This window comes from Dermochelys coriacea, chromosome 7 (assembly GCF_009764565.3).
Source record: "Dermochelys coriacea isolate rDerCor1 chromosome 7, rDerCor1.pri.v4, whole genome shotgun sequence".
Lineage (NCBI taxonomy): Eukaryota > Metazoa > Chordata > Testudines > Dermochelyidae > Dermochelys > Dermochelys coriacea.
In genome coordinates, this window is record NC_050074.1 from 19,158,036 (window position 1) to 19,176,252 (window position 18,217).

The window sequence follows — 18,217 nt, forward strand, 5'->3', positions numbered from 1 at the left end:
CCTACCACAATGAAGCCCTGATCATTACAGTACTGTCCTAACAGCCAATAGCAATACCTTCTTGCTAGTCTCAACTCAGTTCATCTAAACATATTTACAGCAACATTTCTGATCCAGTCACTTCAGCTACACAGATGCACTAGAGAACTATTATCTATTTCCTTAACAAATTTACATTACAGTACATCCTATTCACCCTAATGTTCATTTGTTAGTTCTTCCAAATGAAGCTAGTGTAAATTATTGCATTTATATTTTTCTGAGCATCACATATGCACATGCACACACAGACATACATATATGCACAACCATGCCAGCTGAAACTCTACCCAAGACAACTGATATCTGATTATTTTACATTTCTGAACCATGAGATGCTAGAGCCTGTTCAATCTGCTTCATAATTAAGACTTGGTGAGTCTTCTATTCCAAATGCCTTATAATTGCTAAAGCAACTAGTTTGATGTCAGTTCTGATTCTGCTGCGTACAGTGCAGTAGATGATATGACACTACAGTATGGGTGTAGGTGGGCACACACCATCTGTGCCATGGTGCATGTATTTAATTTTCCAAGGGTGACATTTCTAATGCAACAGGAAAGTTTATTTGGGGCTGCTGTGGAAGTTTAACAACTTTCTGTAACATTCCTTCTGAATGGGGTAATGTGCTAGTCGCCCCAAAGGCACATGCAGGAATGCATGGCTGTGCACTGGGAAAGGTGTTTAGGAGGAACTGGTTGTGCTTTTAAGGATTGGGAAAAGTTGAAGGGCTTGATTAGAGATGTGAAAATCAGAAGGCATGGAGATAACTTTAATGAAAGGGAGAATTCATAGCAATCATGCAAGAGGATGACATTGAGGCCCAGAGAGTGTTTTGACAGGAACATGCAAATGTCACCTGCTTGCATCACTATGTGATTTGGAGTTGGGGTGCCTATAAATAACCTCATTGCATTCAGTGCTCCTAAAGCTGGCCTTGCTATGATGAATCAGGACTTTCTCTGTTTTACACAGCACGTGACCATGTATTTATAGGGAACAGTCACAGGTACTCAGTTCAGATCTGGGATTTGAATTCCATCCCCTGAAAGGTTGGAAGGTGCTTGAATCCTGGATTTGGATTCAGCCTATCACAGAAAGAAGAGCCAATCATGAAAGCTGAATCTGGATCCTGATTCAGATTCAAACCCTCCTCCCTGTCCAAAGTTTAGGACAGGTGGTTCAATCTGGTTTAAGGCTCATCTGTATCCACGTATCATGCAAGGAATGACTGCATTTCTTGCTTCCAGTTCTCAGACTCTTCAAAAACCTCAGCTAGAGTTAAATTACACCTTAGCCATAAAGCTGCCTCCAAAGCCAGCAAAAGCTTATTGTGTGAGAGTTCTGCTGGTAGATTAGCTATTTACTACTTGGTTCCAATCTACTATAGTGTGTTGAGTGAAGCTGATCATGTGGCAAATTTTTGTGTACATGAACATACCATGGAGAGAGAATGGCCCAAGAAATAATTGAAATGGGTATATCAGATTCTGCTGTAGCATAAAGGATAATGGTCTAACACCCAAGACTAATAACATAGGAAATAAACTACAATGCTCAGCCTGTTAGATTCTATTTCTGTGTTTGGCTCTTCAGTTTTAAAATCCAGAAACTGTTGTGGAAATCTGCAAAAACATTAATCAGACAGAAAATTTCAAAGATTGGAAAAGGAGGCTGGCAGGCAGGCACTGAAGATAAAATGGCTAACTTGGAAACCTGGACTATTGTTGGGAAAACCAGTTTGAAAATGAGTCAAAAACTGCCTTTGGACTCAGCTAGTTTGGGGGAAGCAGTTGAACTAGCAAAGATCAGCGCTGATTCAGGAGAAAAAATAGATTTTTTTTCAAAAAGCACATTCTCTCCCCCCCCCATTATGAATATATTTTAATTACACTTTTTTTTTAAAAATTTCTGACTGCAGTGTTATGGGTTCTTAAAATTACCTTGGCACCAATATAACTTTATAGTAATAGAAAGCACAATAAAGGCTGGCACCGTTTGAACTGTTCCATGCATGATGTATGGGGATTGGTTTTTATATGCCTGGATTTCAAAAGTGACTTGGAAAAAAAATTAAGATTCAGAGCACAGACAGGATTCACATGTTACTCCCGCATTAATGAGCTGATGTGTCATTAGAGATGTCCTCCTGGGAACATATTACAGACATTTCCAAAATACTTGAGCAGAACAATGGAAAACTCCTGTTTATTCCAAGTGCCCGGTACTAGGAAGTTCCCACCAAAGTTTCAGGCTAAACGAGTGCTTGCCATATGAGGACAGAGGATATTGGATGTTAGAGATGGACCCAAACCAAAATCCCAGATCCAAAGACACCCCATGCTGTTTTGGATTTCCACTTTTGGACTGACTCCCTATCTGTGTCATGGAGAGAACCAAAACCCAGATCCATCCATCCCCACAGGTTTTGGGGAAATTGGGATTGGGACTGAGGGAGGTGGTGGAATCTCCACCTTTGGAGGTTTTTAAGGCCTGGCTTGACAAAGCCCTGGCTGGGATGATTTAGTTGGTGTTGGTCCTGCTTTGGGCAGGGGATTGGACTAGATGACCTCCTGAGGTCTCTTCTAACCCCAATATTCTATGATTCTATGACCCAGATCTGGACATTGTATTTCAGGTCCATTTCTAGCTAGTTACTGTGCCATTAACTTTCATTTTCACGTCCTCTCCATGCTTACTGGGTCTGTCAGGGACTAGACAGCAAAGTGCTGAAATAACACTCGGGAAAGGATCTTCTTTCAGTATTTCCTGTATAATCACAAGTATGCAGTACTGACATGGACAATTTCACCTAAGATCTCCAGCTCAGTTCTGCAGTCAGTTCAGATCATTTAGATAAGCTTTGCATACACATCCAAACTTCTAGATACTTCTCTGACCCTCATCCAAACTCCAAACCTCCTGAGATTTTGCCATCATATTTTCCGAATCTACCAAGGCAAATTCCCCCTTATCATAATGATAACTCCACTGACTACAGAGGTGCTGCATTAAACTTAGGCTACTGGTGACTATGGTCATTCTGAATTTTGTAAGGGTCTCTTCTCCATTTGCAGACAGCTCCTCAAATCTTTCTTTGCTGCAACTCAAATGGATAGGCTGTTGGGCAAAACATTAATATAAAACAAATGTTTAAACCGTGTAATGTTAACTTACGAGGGAAAATACAAGCAGTTGGAATTTTTCCGCTGTACAGTGTAAGGGGCCTTTTATAGCAGCTGTTTCAAATAGACATTGTGATTAATGGGTTTAATTCAGGAACTAAAAACAGACCCATCGTCACATAAGTCACATGGCCCAGTGCTACAAGGGGGCTGGTAAATTTCTTTATCAAAACCCGGCTGTGTAAAAAGAAGTACATTTATTTCACAGACATTAGGTGCACAATGGAGGTGTCTGTCTATCACTGATAATTTAAATCTCAGACTTTGGGCCAAATCAGCATTGGTGTAAATTCACCTGACTTCAGAAGATCTGCATTCAGTTATGCCAGGATTTGATCCTGAGACCCTCTGTATTCCTGCCCTGCACAGTCTACTTGTCCAGCTTTGGGTTCTTCTCTTTCCTTTGCCACAATCAGGCCCAGGAGGCTGTGGGAGCATTCTCCTCTGGGAACTCCTGCCACCTCAAATCGACTTCCTACATCTCCCCATCTCTTCTCTCTTTTCACATTGCTGCAGGAAACACACAGTTTTCCTTTGACTATCCTCTAACTTCTGTCTCCCACTGCAAAGCATTCTGGGAGGGAGATGAGTAGAAAGACACTGTAGAACAAAGCTGTGTGGCACTATAACCACAAATGTTTATTTTTCAGAAAGAGGGAAACACTCTGTGGTGAAAACTAGAACAATTGCTTTTATTTTCATAGCTTCAGGCACACCACATAGATCAAGCAGTGGAACAAAGCCACAAGTGAATTACGTTAGCCTGTCCCGAAGGAGGGAAAACCAAAAGGGTCAGTCTACTTCTCATGACAGAGCCTTTTGTGTTATGAAGCACAGTCAACACTTTTCATCTTTTCATGCTGGAAGTCAGCTCTCTCAAGTAGGCCCAAACTTGTTACTGAACTCACTGGTACCAAAGAATTAAATTCTTTAAAGACATAATAGCTTCTGCTAGTGAACAGAATGTCTGAACCACCAACATATACATTCCTTAAACTAGTCTCAAGACTGCATGATGCAGATAGAAAAAAACCTCTAGCACAGCATCACCTTCTCTTTCTTAAATGCCAGTGTCCCCATGATTGAGAGAAGGACACAAAACAGGTTTTATTTTTTCTATGTGTCCTAGGGCATGGATGCCCGTTTTTCAGTGGTCAAGTGGGTTGAGTTATCTGAGGCTTCAAAAGAAAAGTTAAATAAGCAGCATTTGAACGTCCTGTATTTGTGGGTACCTTAAGGGCCAAGCTCCCCAAAAGTGAATATTGATTCTGGACACCCAACTTGAGACACCTTAAAGCGGCTTGATTTTCAGTAAGTGCTGAATGCTCTCCCTTTAAGGTATCTCAAGTTGGGCATCCAAAAATGGAGGCATCTAAAATCACTAGGCACTTTGAAAATCTTCTGGGCCAAGATATTGACTGTTATTATAGCTGAGACTAGACCCAACCTCTAGCAGGTCTGGAACCGAAAACATGGCCTGCAGTTTTTAGCCTAGTGAGGTGGTGACCCTGTCAGATTTCATAGGTTCAAGCTAGATCAGTACTTGGTTAAGACACCTAGATGTTGCAGAAAGTTGTGCTGGTGGGTCACTAGGTGGTGCTCTTCAGAGTCGCTGCCACAGTGTGGGGTAGGGGCACTATGTGGCTGGAAGGGCCACATTTTTAATGAGATGTCACACTTGAGTGCTAATCACCCAGACAGACAAAATTACAGCAACTATGATAACTATTTAGATGGTTGGCCTGTTTCTCAGATGTGCTGAGCATCCACAAATTCAGCTGACGCCAATGGAAGCTACCCGTCACATTTATATTGCTAAATAGTACATGTAAAGGGACTGGACAGCATCAATGGCTTGCTAGCCTTTCTTCCTCTTCATCTTCCCAATAGCCAAGAGCTATATTGCAGCTAAAGGATGGCTACTGAGGTGGTACCCTCCCATTTCAGCCAAAACAGCTCACTCTTCAGTTTCTTGCTCTCTGCAGGTTTTCCCCAAACTCCACTGGGTCAGGTCTACTCCCCAGAGCTCCACACAGTTACAGCACTATCCCAGTCATCATTCAGTATAAGTTTCTATTGATAACATCTGTCTTTTATCTTCCTCTGTATTGGGATAAAGCCAGAGTACAGATGGAAGGAACAAATCATTTACAAGCCAGCTTCATGTTTTATATTAACATCTATGAATCACAATCTGTGGCTCTCTCTCCTATTATAAAGAGCTGGATCCATGGACCAAGCCCTATCTTCAAGACCAACCTCCAGTGCAATTTGATGAGCAGAAGGTGTGATCAGTAGTCTCAATTCATATGGGTGTCAATTGGTAGCTCTCTCACCATTTGTACCGGGACACTTAGGAACTTGCAAGCCACTTAAGAACCGCAAGCACTTTTAATTCCCTTTATAAGCCATCCAAGACCCAAGTCCCATATGATAAAACTCAGCTTTTTTCTGAGAAAGCTGTCTTGCATAATGCTCATTTCCAGCAGAAATTAGGCAGTTGCTCTGGGTTGTATCAGACGACGGCACATTTTTTTAGTCTCACATGTGGTCTTCAATCAATAACTTTTTGCATATGATTTAACTATATGCACAAAACCAAAAACCTAAATCTTTACACTTTACAATTCCTGGACTTCCATCACCAACCACAGGTATAGTTCGAATTTCCTTAAATATGTGATATATTTCACATCCTGGCTATGTCTTTCAAACTCGTTTGGCATTTTAAACAAATTCATTTTGGTCTTTTTTCTGCTCCTTTAGTGTTCACTTTTTGCAAACAGTTGTGTCATTGATTTTTAATAGCCTGAGCACAGGTTGGATTTGCTTCCTGTGGATATTCACATCAATAACCCAATGGATCAGCTAAGAGCTTATCCATCAGCAATCAAACAATACCTTCTGATTAATTTGACCAACCACAACTAAGCATGATCTTGAATTATGAATAGCATGCTACAAAAGTAAAAAAAATATGGGGGAAAAGTCATTAAACAACATTGAATGGCAAATAACTGAGAAATGAGCAATCTGTTCACAGGGATTTCTTGAACAAAAAAAGGGGCCAAAATTCAGCAAATGAAGGAGCTATCAAATTATTTCCTAGTGGTCAGTAGGTACTGTATATATTTAATTGTTTGATAAACAGAGATAGGCCTGGATCTATATCTCAACAACCCCTGAAATCTGGTCCAGATACAGCTTTAGATTCTGTGCCTTGAGTCTCTCTCTAATTTAAAATAATATACATAACTGATGATGATACTCAAAATATAGGTAACTACACTTTGCGTCTGAATCACCAGTATTACACCAGTGTAATTTCACTGACTTCAGTAGAATGACTTCTGATTTACATCCAAGTATGTGAGATCATCATTAACAATATATTTTAAATATACTGAACTATGTTAGAAATCTATCTAGGACAAGTTTTCAAAAGCAAATTACAAAATTGCAGGCACAATTTTTCATGGCTAAAGTTTATGTGGTCAAAATCCCTGACTTGTCCATGCAGGCAGCATTTGTATACAGAAATCCAGTATTCAGCCATTGACCCAATTTGCATGGACATATGTAGTGTGTATGCAGAAGGCTATGTTTCTTCTGTGGATGCAAAAATCAGACTGTAGAAAAATTAGTTCAGCAAGTTTGCAGATTGGGTTGAAGCCACTTGGAAATGAACAAGGAATGACAATGGTCTCAATTATCAATATTATGAAATCTGAGTAACTCTGAACCGAAATCTCAGAGCCAAACACCCCGGAATTTTGGTGAAGTTCAGATCCGGAGCTAGATTTAACCTTCTCAGCTTTGGTGCCTCTCTAGTTGGGAGTCCCTAGTGTTCCCATGGTCTTGGTTAAAGATCACTTGTTGGACTACCAGAAGAGATTTTCAGGGGAATAATCTCATCTTGATGCACTGCTATCCCTATTAATTCTAGTACTTTTTCTGATTGCAATTATATGAGCTAGTAATACTAACTAGAATAAAAGTATGTGGACTATCAATCCTCAGGCTTCAGGTAGGGTTGCCAATTTAGGTTGGATGTATTCCTGGAGGTTTCATCACATGACAATCCTGGAGGATTGGCAACCCTAGCTTCAGGACATAAAATGATCATCAGCTGGGACTGAAAGAAATTATGGTACACATGGGCATATTATACTGATCCCATGGTGAACACGGTAATTATAATTACTATACAATTGGAGGAAATCTGGGGTGTGATTTTCAAAAATCCTTAGTTACTGGCCTAACTCTAGTCCCACTGAAGTCAATGGGCATTTTCCCATTTACTTCTATGTGATCAGAGTTAGGTTACTACTCGGTTCTTCTGAAAATCCCACTGCTGAAGCATCAGGAATTGGCAAGTGTTGAAGATAGAACATGGAGCACAGGGACCATAAGTGTGTTCTGATATTGAAGTTATGTTCTTTTATATTACAATGGGTAGATCCTTAACAACAGGAAGAGAAGAACGCTTTCAGGGATGGAAATCCAAGTCTACATCCTCTCCTGCTTCTCAGGACACGCTCTGTTTGACAGATTCAGAATGTCAAATACACGATGGGCTTAAGAATATCAACAAGCAACTCAAAAATGTTTCTCCTCATGCGTTACAGGCTTCTCCTCAGTACTCTGTGCCCTTGCATTCAAAACGGAGAGGCACTGAACCATCGAAGGGTAATTGATGGCGTTCTGCAAACTGGCTCAAAGAAAATAAGAATTGACTGGAACTTCTGTCAAAAACTCAAGCCATTTTGGCTAACTAGCTTTTTTAAAAAAATATTATTTCCTCACGACTTTGCTCCACACCTTCCCACTGTATGGTGAAAAAACTGTTCCACTGGTGATTCTGGCCCTGAAAAACTAAGCCATACCAGAAAGCTCAAGGTAAAATTTGATCTCAAGAGATTTCCAGCCCGGAGACAGACATAAAAGTGGAGAAACAGTGGAACTTTTGGCTGCGGTGTTCAAACTGAACTTTGGAGTCTATTGAGTTTCACCCATTGCTAGTGACTAGGCTATAAGAAGTCATCTCAATGACTTGGTTTAACCAAACTTGTAGACACTTTGATCACCAGCTGACCTCTCTCTCCCATATTATACTCAGGTGGTCTATTCATAGCTAGAACAGCATCCATACTTATTTCTCTTACTCTGAGAAAGCTGTACATGCAGATGGACATCCAATTGGTGAGCATCTTTTCCACCACAGACTCGGTCCTCCTCAGCATAAGCTTAGGGTTTTTGGAAGCTGAAGCATCTATGAGATCCACCAACAGGTCCTTCATGATGCTAGTGTAGTACTCCAGTTTTCCATGTAATGCAATAGTGAGCAAGGAGGCCAAGTTACACCTGAAAGAAGAGTTATAAATGATCCTAGCTTTGATTATACAAGACAATACAGTCAATTGGCAACAAAAGAATTCAAGGCCATGGCAATATACCAGATCTTTTTCATAACACCTCTCAAGTGCGATCACATTTCAAACTCTTTCAATGCTATTGGTTCTCATATTGGATCATGCCACTCTTTAGTGGTATAAAGATGCAAATCATACAAGACAAAACTAACCACTGTACTTTTTGGTGCTCCCCTGTATAACGGTGCAGTTTTACAGCAGAACTTCAGAGTTACAAAATCCTCGGGAATGGAGGTTGTTTGTAACTCTGAAATGTTCACAACTCTGAACAAAATGTAATGGCGGTTCTTTCAAAAGTTTACAACTGAACATTGACTTAATACAGCTTTGAAACTTTACCGTGTAGAAGAAAAATGCTGCTTTCACTTTATGTTTTTAGTAGTTTACATTTAGCACAGTACTGTACTGTATTTGCTTTTTTTTTTAGATTCTGCTGCTGCCTGATTGCGTACTTCTGGTTCCAAATGAGGTGTGTGGCTGACTGGTCAGTTTGTAACTCTGGTGTTCATAACTCTGAGGTTCTCCTGCACATTCTTCAGATACTGACATTCAGCCAATAAGCCCATGTGGCTCAGCCTTCAAATAAAACAAAAGGAATTTTACAGAGACCAGATGGTTTTGGGTTTGGCAACAGGCTACAGAACCTTTAATCTCCCAGGCTGTCTAGCCTAGGTCAGCAGCGGGAAAAAACTGTGCGCAGTGGCCTATGTGAAATGTGTTCATAGATCTCTGTTAAGTTCTTGGTAGGACAGGTGTCCATATCCCAAAACTGTCACTAAGTGGCACCTTCTCTGGTGCCAGATAAACTAGGGACACCGTGGAGCCTGACCTTCCCTCTGAGCCTGGAAGTGCTCCTCCTGGGTCAGGGTTAGGCAGGTGCTGCTGTAGCACACCTGCTCTGTGGGTACATAGAGGACTTCAGACTCCACGGCTGGCTGTCAATGACGCTTTCAATGCTGCCCTTGCCCCAGGAAGTTCTTACCTGTCTCTAACAGCAAAGTCCTTCTGTTGCTCGAGAGCATGGACGAATACGATGAGGAAGTGCTTGTTGTTGAGTAGGGTGGAGAATAACGTGATTCCTTCCTCCATGTTGGGCCTGCAATTTTCAGGAATCTAAAGAAAAAGTGGGGACTTGGGTGAGGAAGCCACAGTCCATTGCTTTATCAACCTTTATCTTATCTGACACATTCTGAAGTGCCTGGCAAGTGTAAAAACACTCGGTTGGAATTCTCTCTCCCTGAACCCCATCTGATGTTCGTTTCTTATCTAGATAAGAATTGACTGTGGTGGAATGTGCAGCAACTGCACTTACATCTGGGCCTGCGGGAGTCACTCTCAAACTCATTTACAAAGAGACTGTAGACTGAAACTGGGAAAATATGGCAAACCTCCCACTAGGAAAGCCTAGGGATGATCTTGTCAGCTGTGATTCTGCAGCCACAGAGCAGAAGTTCAGCAGCTTTTGTCTCCCATCATCAGCAAAGGTTGATCAGCTGACACGCCTTGTTTTTCTGGCTGTTTGGCGTACGCAAACATCTTTTTAAGCGTCACAAAAAAAGGACGTAAAGCGCGAGCTGTGTGAAAATTTTTCAACTGAAACTTTTTGAGAGGCAAAAAATGCAAATCTGGTGACACCAAAACATTTAATGAATTCGGGCTGATTTCGCAGAATTTTTTAGGTTGGAAAAACAATGAAAATCAAATTCTGAAAAATTTGAAACATTTTGGTTTGACATTTACAAAACAAAATATTTAGATTTTTTAATTCAAAATGACTATTTGTTTAAAAATTTCCTTTAACTTTATTTTTTTAAAATTAGAAAATGTAAAAAGCAAGCTCAAAATCAAAACAAAACGCTTCATTTTGAGTTGAGCAAAACTTTGACCCAAAATGAATTTTTTTTCTTGACTTTCCTATTAGCTGAAAATTTCAAAAACATTTGTTTTCAGTTTGACCTGAAATTCCCCTCGCTCCCAACCCCCGCCAATGTTTCTGGAATTGCCAGTATACCGAAAAAATCTGTTATTCACTAGCTTTGATATAAAAAAATAAGATTATGGTTAGTGACAGTTAATAGCAGTTGTTTATCTCTGGGCTACTCACTTTCCATTCTCCTGACAGCAAGGGATGCGTTTCTTGGACCTGACACCCGACCTGTGAGTTGAGCTGCTGGGAAGGCAGAATGTAACGCTCCTCATAGAGTGAGGAACACTGCAATAAAACAGAGCCATGTGGAGAAAAGGGTAAGCAAGATCAGATTCTTCACCACACTGAGAGAGGGCAACATTGTTTGAGACATGAACAGTAATGTCATCGGGATGTGAGGCCACCCATCAGGAAGGGACACTTTGGTATGTTTTAACAGAGCCTTTAAAAACTTGGCCAGAGCCTTGTGAATGAACAGATACCACAAAAGTCAGGGGTAGGCAAATGTCTTAGCAGAACAAGATTGTTACAATAAGGAGATTATGAATAGACTAATATGATGTCTACAGAATCTTGGTAGAGACAGAATTACAGAAGAATAAGTCAAGGTAGAAGACTATGGGGTGTTTAAACATATGTAACTTTTGAAGTAGAATGGAAATATACTGAAATATCTTACATTCATATAGCAGCCTACATCCTAAAGAGTACCTGGGCACTACACACACAGGGGTGGACATCTTAGAAACATTAATAGTAATTGGCAAAAATTGCAAACAAAAATCATCATTTCACTCTCCACCACAGAAATGTAATTACTTCTGGGATGAAATATGGCAGCTACTTAACAGTACACAGCAACATTCCAAAGCAGCTGATGACTGGAAGTAAGGATTGCATCGTGTCTGGTGTGAAATTGGAGGGGGGGGATTAGATATGCAGACTGGAACTGGGCCAGGACACTGGGGATATTGTTTTTCCACCTGTGAAAAAGTGCCAAGGGAATTTTAAGGACAGTGAGCACTATCTGCTTGTGCCCTAAGGGGCATCTCAGTGAAACAAGTTCTCCACATCCTCTGGAGGACCCTCCCCAGGCGGAATGATAGTGGGACACCACCTCAGTCTCTTCCCCTGGGAGTGAAACCATGCCTGGGATCAGTTAGTCCCACCTGGCCTAGTGGGGTGCAACTGGAACCAGTAGGGGTATCTCAAACCACACAGCTAAGGAGGACTTTGGTTTTGCTTCTCATCTCAGAGACAGCACCTGCTGCAGCACGGCGGCACCCAGTTACACCATGCTGGGGCACTGGTTCAGTATTGACTCAGAGGGGAGTGTCTCACCAAAGCAAGGCTCCCATCCAAGTACTGATGAGGCCTGACCCTGTTTCATAGCCGGAGGTGCTGTGACTACGGTTTTTATGATAATTAAGGCTAAAATAAATGATAGCAGCTGAATAATTGTGTTGTACTGTAAACCTTTTCTGGGAGAAGGCAGAGCCATGATTTAGTTGAGAAGGAATTTGAGTGATTAGGTGTGTATGAAATATGGGGCTGTCTTACTTTGGGGAAGAATGTCCGTGTCACAAAGTGCTTGTACTCCAGGAACGGGATCCCCTGGCTGCGATTTAACTCCTTGGTCAGGTCTGTCATGTCAGTCTGAAGCTCAGCAAAACCTGATCCAAAGAAACCCACAAACTAAAAGGGTTGAAATAATTTAACAGCCAGAGCAGCAGAGTGACAAGCCTGGCATTTGCATACAATATACTCATCTCTGCCTCTTCATACCCTTTTCCCTGGGAGGCAATGGACGGTATCTGGGGTTTAACTGTCAGCATTATGCACCAAACCCTGCAGTTCTTACTCAGGCGAGACTCCCATTACCTCCAAAACACAGGCCCTACAGGGTTTGGTCTATAACACAAGGGTTCCAATGTATTCTATGGAGAGTCACAGACTGAGAAGACAATAAGTGAAGGCACCTGAAGCTCTTATCCACTGTTTCTCCAAGCAGTAACATATGGCATTTCTGTAGCTCCCTGCACTGGAGGCTCATAAAGCATTTTATAAACATTAATGTGATCTCATACATCTCATTATCCCCACTTTACAGCTAGAGAAACATATGGCGCAGTGATTAAGTGACTTGCCAAAGGCCACACAGCAAGACAGTGGCAGAGCTGAGAACTCTAGAGCTAGATCTCCTGACTCCCAGGTCTGTGCTTCAACTACTACACCATGCTTCCTCCCACTGAGAAGTACACCTTGCTCACAAGTCCCACACAGCCCAGGCGATTGAAAGGAAGCTACAGAAAGTCAGGTTGTAGCTCCTGTGCTTTTAACACTATTATAAAGCACGAAGAGAGGCTGTTTCAATCAGATTACTCAATGGGCATCCCTACTTTTGTGTGGGTAAGTATAAGGTGAAGGAAGCTCCTTTTCTTGCACACACCCCTGCTGGGTTCTTACAAGTCCGATTTTAGTTTTGTGGCAAAAGACAAAAGACAAATAAATCTGGAAACTCCAGGAGCGGAGCTCCTTTCCCTCCTCACTCCTGACCCCGCATCTCCTCCTCGATCCCCAGTGGCAGTTACCTACCTTTGCGGATTTCCTCTCGGATCTGGGACTCCATCTCCTCCATTTGGAGCAAGGTTTTCTGCCAGTAGCGCTCTGCCCTGCGGCTCTTTGTGCAGAATACAAACAGGCCTAGGGAAGAAAAAGGGGGGGGAGGGAAGCTTAGAAAGTTAGGCCCAAAAGTGAAGAAGTATACTGTAGGAAATTGAAGCTGGGAGTAGAGAGGAGTTTAGGTCAGTAGAACACAGACTGTGAAAGTACATCTACACAGAGAAAAAACAATATTCATTTTTAGTTTAACAATTATGAAATAAATACACATCTGATCAGGCAGCTGCTGATTATTTATAAATAAGTCAAACCAGCTAGAATTAAATGATCACTCAATGACTATCATATTAAATTTAGGCCTGCACATTACATACATTACCAGACTTACTGCATGTTAATAAATTCCATCTGATTAAAGAATATATGTCAAAACAGGTTTAACACCTGTTTTGCAATGTGTGTGTCCTTCAGCACTCTTATGCCTCCACAAATATGTTTCCAATGATCAGTAGATTATTTAATAAATAAAATATATAATAACTTCTATTAAAAATAAATGAAATCCTTATTGGAAACACTTCATTTTCAATGACACAATGTTTTTCTTGCTGCAGTCATTCTGGGCATGTGAAAAGATGAATTAGCCAGATGACACAGATCTGTTTTCAACAACTTCCAACAAGAATGATGTCCAGACTGGTAAACTTTGTTGTGTCTGCTCCAGATATGCATCCTTTACTATGGTTAGTAGGGTCTCCATGAATGAGTTCTACCTCTCAATTTTTTCCTCAGTTATTATATTTTATTTAACTTTCTGAAGAATTTGGGTGACAGAGAAAGGGGCTTTAAAATTAAAGAAGGGCTCAGACTACAAAACTGAGTTCTAGATCCAGCTTGTGGACACTCCACAATTCAGGGGTGGGACCCATCCTTATATAAAATAAAGTTGGGAGTGTAAATCATCTAAACTTCCATGTGTGCAGGCAATTCCACAGAGCTGAAGAGATCAGTGTGGCTCAGGGATGTTCCATTCCCTTACCTACGACAGACAGCAGCAGCAGGATACTACAGATGACTATGGAGACTATGATCGCTGTCTCGCCTCCCCCAAGGTGCAGCATAGCAATCGTCTGGTTGAATTTTCCAACCTGGATCTAGAGAAGAATACAAAGGAAAAAAAGTCACCAAGTAGTTAACAAGCAACTAGGAGATCAGCAGGAACTTGCTACAGGGGGAAAACGCTTTGCAGGGGCAAAAGATCACAACAAAAGAACAGAACTGGCAATTTAATGGCTCAGACGTCTTTAGTCCTCATGAGTGGGTCCAATGTCAGGGCCCATGAGCTGCTCTTCATGGCCAGGCCTGCAGGTGCTGTGTGTGTGGAAAGGGTGTGACCTAACAGGCCTGATTTTTCTCCCACATACATCAATGTAAAACACGAGTAACTTCAATGGCGTTGCTGGAGTTACACTGGTGTAAATGGGCATGACATACAGCAGGCTCAGGCCCCCTGCCTCTGTTTGGCCAACTCGCAATGACACATACATGTTATGCTGAGGCTGTTGGTTACCAGGCAATATCAGGTGTAAAACTCGTGTGGATTCAAGAGATAATGGCCATCATCCAGCGTAGTCAGGGAGAAGCTCCATTACGTTTTACACAAATTTTATAGGTTCTATCCAGCAGGGGTCCATGGGGCTAAGATGCACAAACCCATTCACTTTATACAGTGAAACCTACTCAAGAGACCAGCCTTATTAAAGAGACTTCTGCTCATGAGGCCAACGTCCAACATCCTCATCAGCATTACGACAGGTTTCAGAGTAGCAACCGGGTTAGTCTGTATCCGCAAAAAGAAAAGGAGGACTTGTGGCTCCTTAGAGGCTAACAAATTTATTGAGCATAAGCTTTTGTGAGCTACAGCTCACTTCATCGGATGCATTCAGTGAAGTGAGTTGTAGCTCATGAAAGCTTATGCTCAAATAAATTTGTTAGTCTCTAAGGTGCCACAAGTCCTCCTTTTCTTTCATCAGCATTAGTTATTTATATTGTGGTAATGCCTACAGGCTTGAATCAGGGTCAAGGCTGCATTGTGCTAAGTCCAAAATAAAAGGCAGTCCTGCCCTGAAGAACTTCCAATCAAATAGGTACAATTCCTAACCCAATTCCACTGTACTTCCACCCAGACCTGCCGTGAATGCAGAACTGCTATCAGTTAGTGAGAGAAGCGTAAGGAGAATTGAAAAATACTGAGACAAAAATAAAATAAAAAATGAAAATAACTAATCATAGTACTAACAGAGGGCTGATTGTCTTGTGGTTGCGGCACAGGACAGGGAGTCAGGAGACATTGGTTCTATTACTGGGTCATATGTCACACTTCCTGTGACACCACGGGCAATCTCCATGTGCCTAAGTTTCCCCACTTGTACAATGGGGAGGCCAAACACTGTGGCCTCCCTGGGGATTGTGGGGTTTAATTCATTAATATTTATGGGATAAAAGGAAAAACTAGCATCTTTACAAGAAAGAAAACATGGCCTCATACCATGGTTTCACTTCTGGAAACTGAGTTCCACTTCTACAAAGAAATGAGAAGAAAGAAACTCCAGCAAAAAACAAAGTGAGCTTGAAGAGGGCGGGGTGCAGTGATCTTATGACGATCCACTGAACAAACCCATATGGAGAAATGGTCTGAAATAAATAGGATGATATTCAATAAGGACAAATGTAAAGTACTCCACAAGGATCAATCAATTGCACACATACAAAATTGGAAATAAGTGCCTATGAAGGAGTGCTGCAGAAAGGGATCTGGGGGTCAGAGTGGATCACAACCTAAATATATGAGTCAACAGTATAACATTGTTGCAAAAAAACAAGCATAATTTCTGTGATCTATCAGCAGGAGTGTTGTAAAGACATGAGAAGTAATTCTTCCCCTTTACTCCGCACTGATAAGGCCTCAACTAGAGTATTGTGTCCAGTTCTGGGAGCCACACTTCAGGAAAGATGTGGACAAACTGGAGAAAGTCTAGAGGAGAGAAACAAAAATGATTAAAGATCTAGAAAACATGACCTGTGAGGAAGACTGAAAAAACTGGGTTTGTTTAGTCTGGAGAAGAGAAGACCGAGGAGGGACATGATAACAGTTTTCAAGTACATAAAAGATTGTTACAAGGTGGAGGGTGAAAAATTGTTCTTCTTAATCTCTGAGGTTAGGACAAGAAGCAATGGGTTTAAATTGCAGCAAGGGAGATTTAGGTTGGACATTACAAAAATCTTACTGTCAGGGTAGTTAAGCACTGGAACAAATTACCTAGGGAGGCTGTAGAATCTCCATCATCAGAGATTTTTAAGAACAGGTTAGACAAACACTTGTCAGGGATGGTCAAGTTATGACTTAGTCCTGTCTTGAATGCATTTAGCCCTCTTATCTATTCATCTATTGAATCCAATATGCCACCAGGTAGTTTTTTAGATGAGATTTATTTCAGTTACAAAAGGTGTCAAAAATCTGTGGTTTTCGATGGCAGGAACTTTACTAGTACCCTGGTGCTGTAAAATGTTCTTGAGTAATATGATAGCCCTGTTGTAGCTGGCAAGGAGGGGACTCTTCAGCTGTATTTATTGCTTATATTAGAAAAAAAGTTTACAGAAGACAGAGATTCCCTGAGCACATTGGTATGTACGTACACCCCCTCCCCCGCACCTTTACAGGCTTTATGCATCTATTGAGGGTGTTCATCAGACAGCCACTATAAAGCAATACACATTGTAGTGAGGTTTTCATGTGTTTTGTCTAAAAAAGTTCTAATGAGGAAAGATAAATCTGCATTTTACATTCTGGATTTTTTATTCTAGCCAGACTGGCCCAAATTTGCATTATCGCCAGGAGCAGAAATCCCAGTTTCAGTGTTTAAATGATTCTGAAGTGAACTAAAATGGGTTTGAAGGCCCCTTAAGGCCTTTTGGATTTTTTGTACAGATCTATTAAAAATCCTTTTTATAGGCACAGTCTATTGGCTGGAGTGCATTTGGGTCAGGGTTAAATTGTGGTTTCCTTACTTTACCACAGAGTGCGGGTGTAGAGTACGATTCTACTGTAGGACAAAATTCTGCTGTCAAAGCAACATCTCTAACATGCTGCTCTCCCTACGTGGGCAGAACTTCCATTGACTTTATGGGAGACTTGCAGACAAGCTTAGTCAAGGGTCACTATCAGGATCAGGAGAATTTCACCCATACTGAGTCACAATTTTAAAGGGCAGCCTTCCTTTGTGCAGAAACAGCTGCACGCACAACTAATTATGGGTGCAAGTCCTACCATTTAAATAGCTGTATGAAACTCACATTTAACCATCCAAATGGAAAGATTTGCCCCAGTATCTAGTTGCACCTTTACTGCAGTACACTGCTAATAACCAGCTGTGACTTTAGTAACATGTATCATTCCCTTGTTTATCTGCATTCTGGGCATCTCCAAGGCATTAACCAAAAAGCTTGCTGTTGAAACCAAAGCTAGCAAGACATGTATCACAAGATCAGGTTTTTTCTAAAATAAAAATTTCCCATTTTTCAATTCCCACTAAAAAGAAAAAAAAATTCCCTGTTTTCATTAACAATGGCTTAGGAAATCCTGGGTTCTGCTACTTCTGCATTTGTTTGTTTTGATTTTGCATAGAACGTCAAGCACAAAGACTATAAGCAATGAATAAGGAGCCTCCCCCCACAGAAGCAGTGGGGTTTCTTCTGAAGTACTCTGTTTCTGGGGAACATCAGGCAACACATTCTTCAAATCCCTCTGTGCTCTTCCTACCCCCTAAGCCACATGTCCCTGCAAATTTATTATGGACACATTTACTGGAAAAAGAATCAGCTGGGATGGAGGCTACAGGTTCTCAGGCAGTTGAGACAGGTGGAAACATTGTCTCCAACTGTGAACAGCTTTAATCTTACCCCTGAGGAGCCAAGGGCTATAAATGAAGTGAAAGCTGAAGGCAAAGGCGTAC

The 18,217-nt window shown here is 41.3% G+C and overlaps 1 protein-coding gene across 2 annotated transcripts in view; it reads right to left on the bottom strand.

Annotated features, from left to right (window-relative positions):
• The window catches only part of PLXND1 (plexin D1), a 133,212-nt gene that overhangs the window by 33,326 nt on the left and 81,669 nt on the right, over positions 1 to 18,217 (bottom strand). For both annotated transcript variants that reach the window (XM_038410807.2, XM_043519807.1), the window contains exons 20-25: positions 14,245 to 14,359; positions 13,179 to 13,286; positions 12,144 to 12,256; positions 10,761 to 10,868; positions 9,639 to 9,769; positions 8,390 to 8,588 (exon numbers count right to left, since the gene is read on the bottom strand). In XM_038410807.2, coding sequence (XP_038266735.1) covers positions 8,390 to 8,588; positions 9,639 to 9,769; positions 10,761 to 10,868; positions 12,144 to 12,256; positions 13,179 to 13,286; positions 14,245 to 14,359 — 774 coding nt within the window. The remainder of the gene's footprint in view (positions 1 to 8,389; positions 8,589 to 9,638; positions 9,770 to 10,760; positions 10,869 to 12,143; positions 12,257 to 13,178; positions 13,287 to 14,244; positions 14,360 to 18,217) is intronic.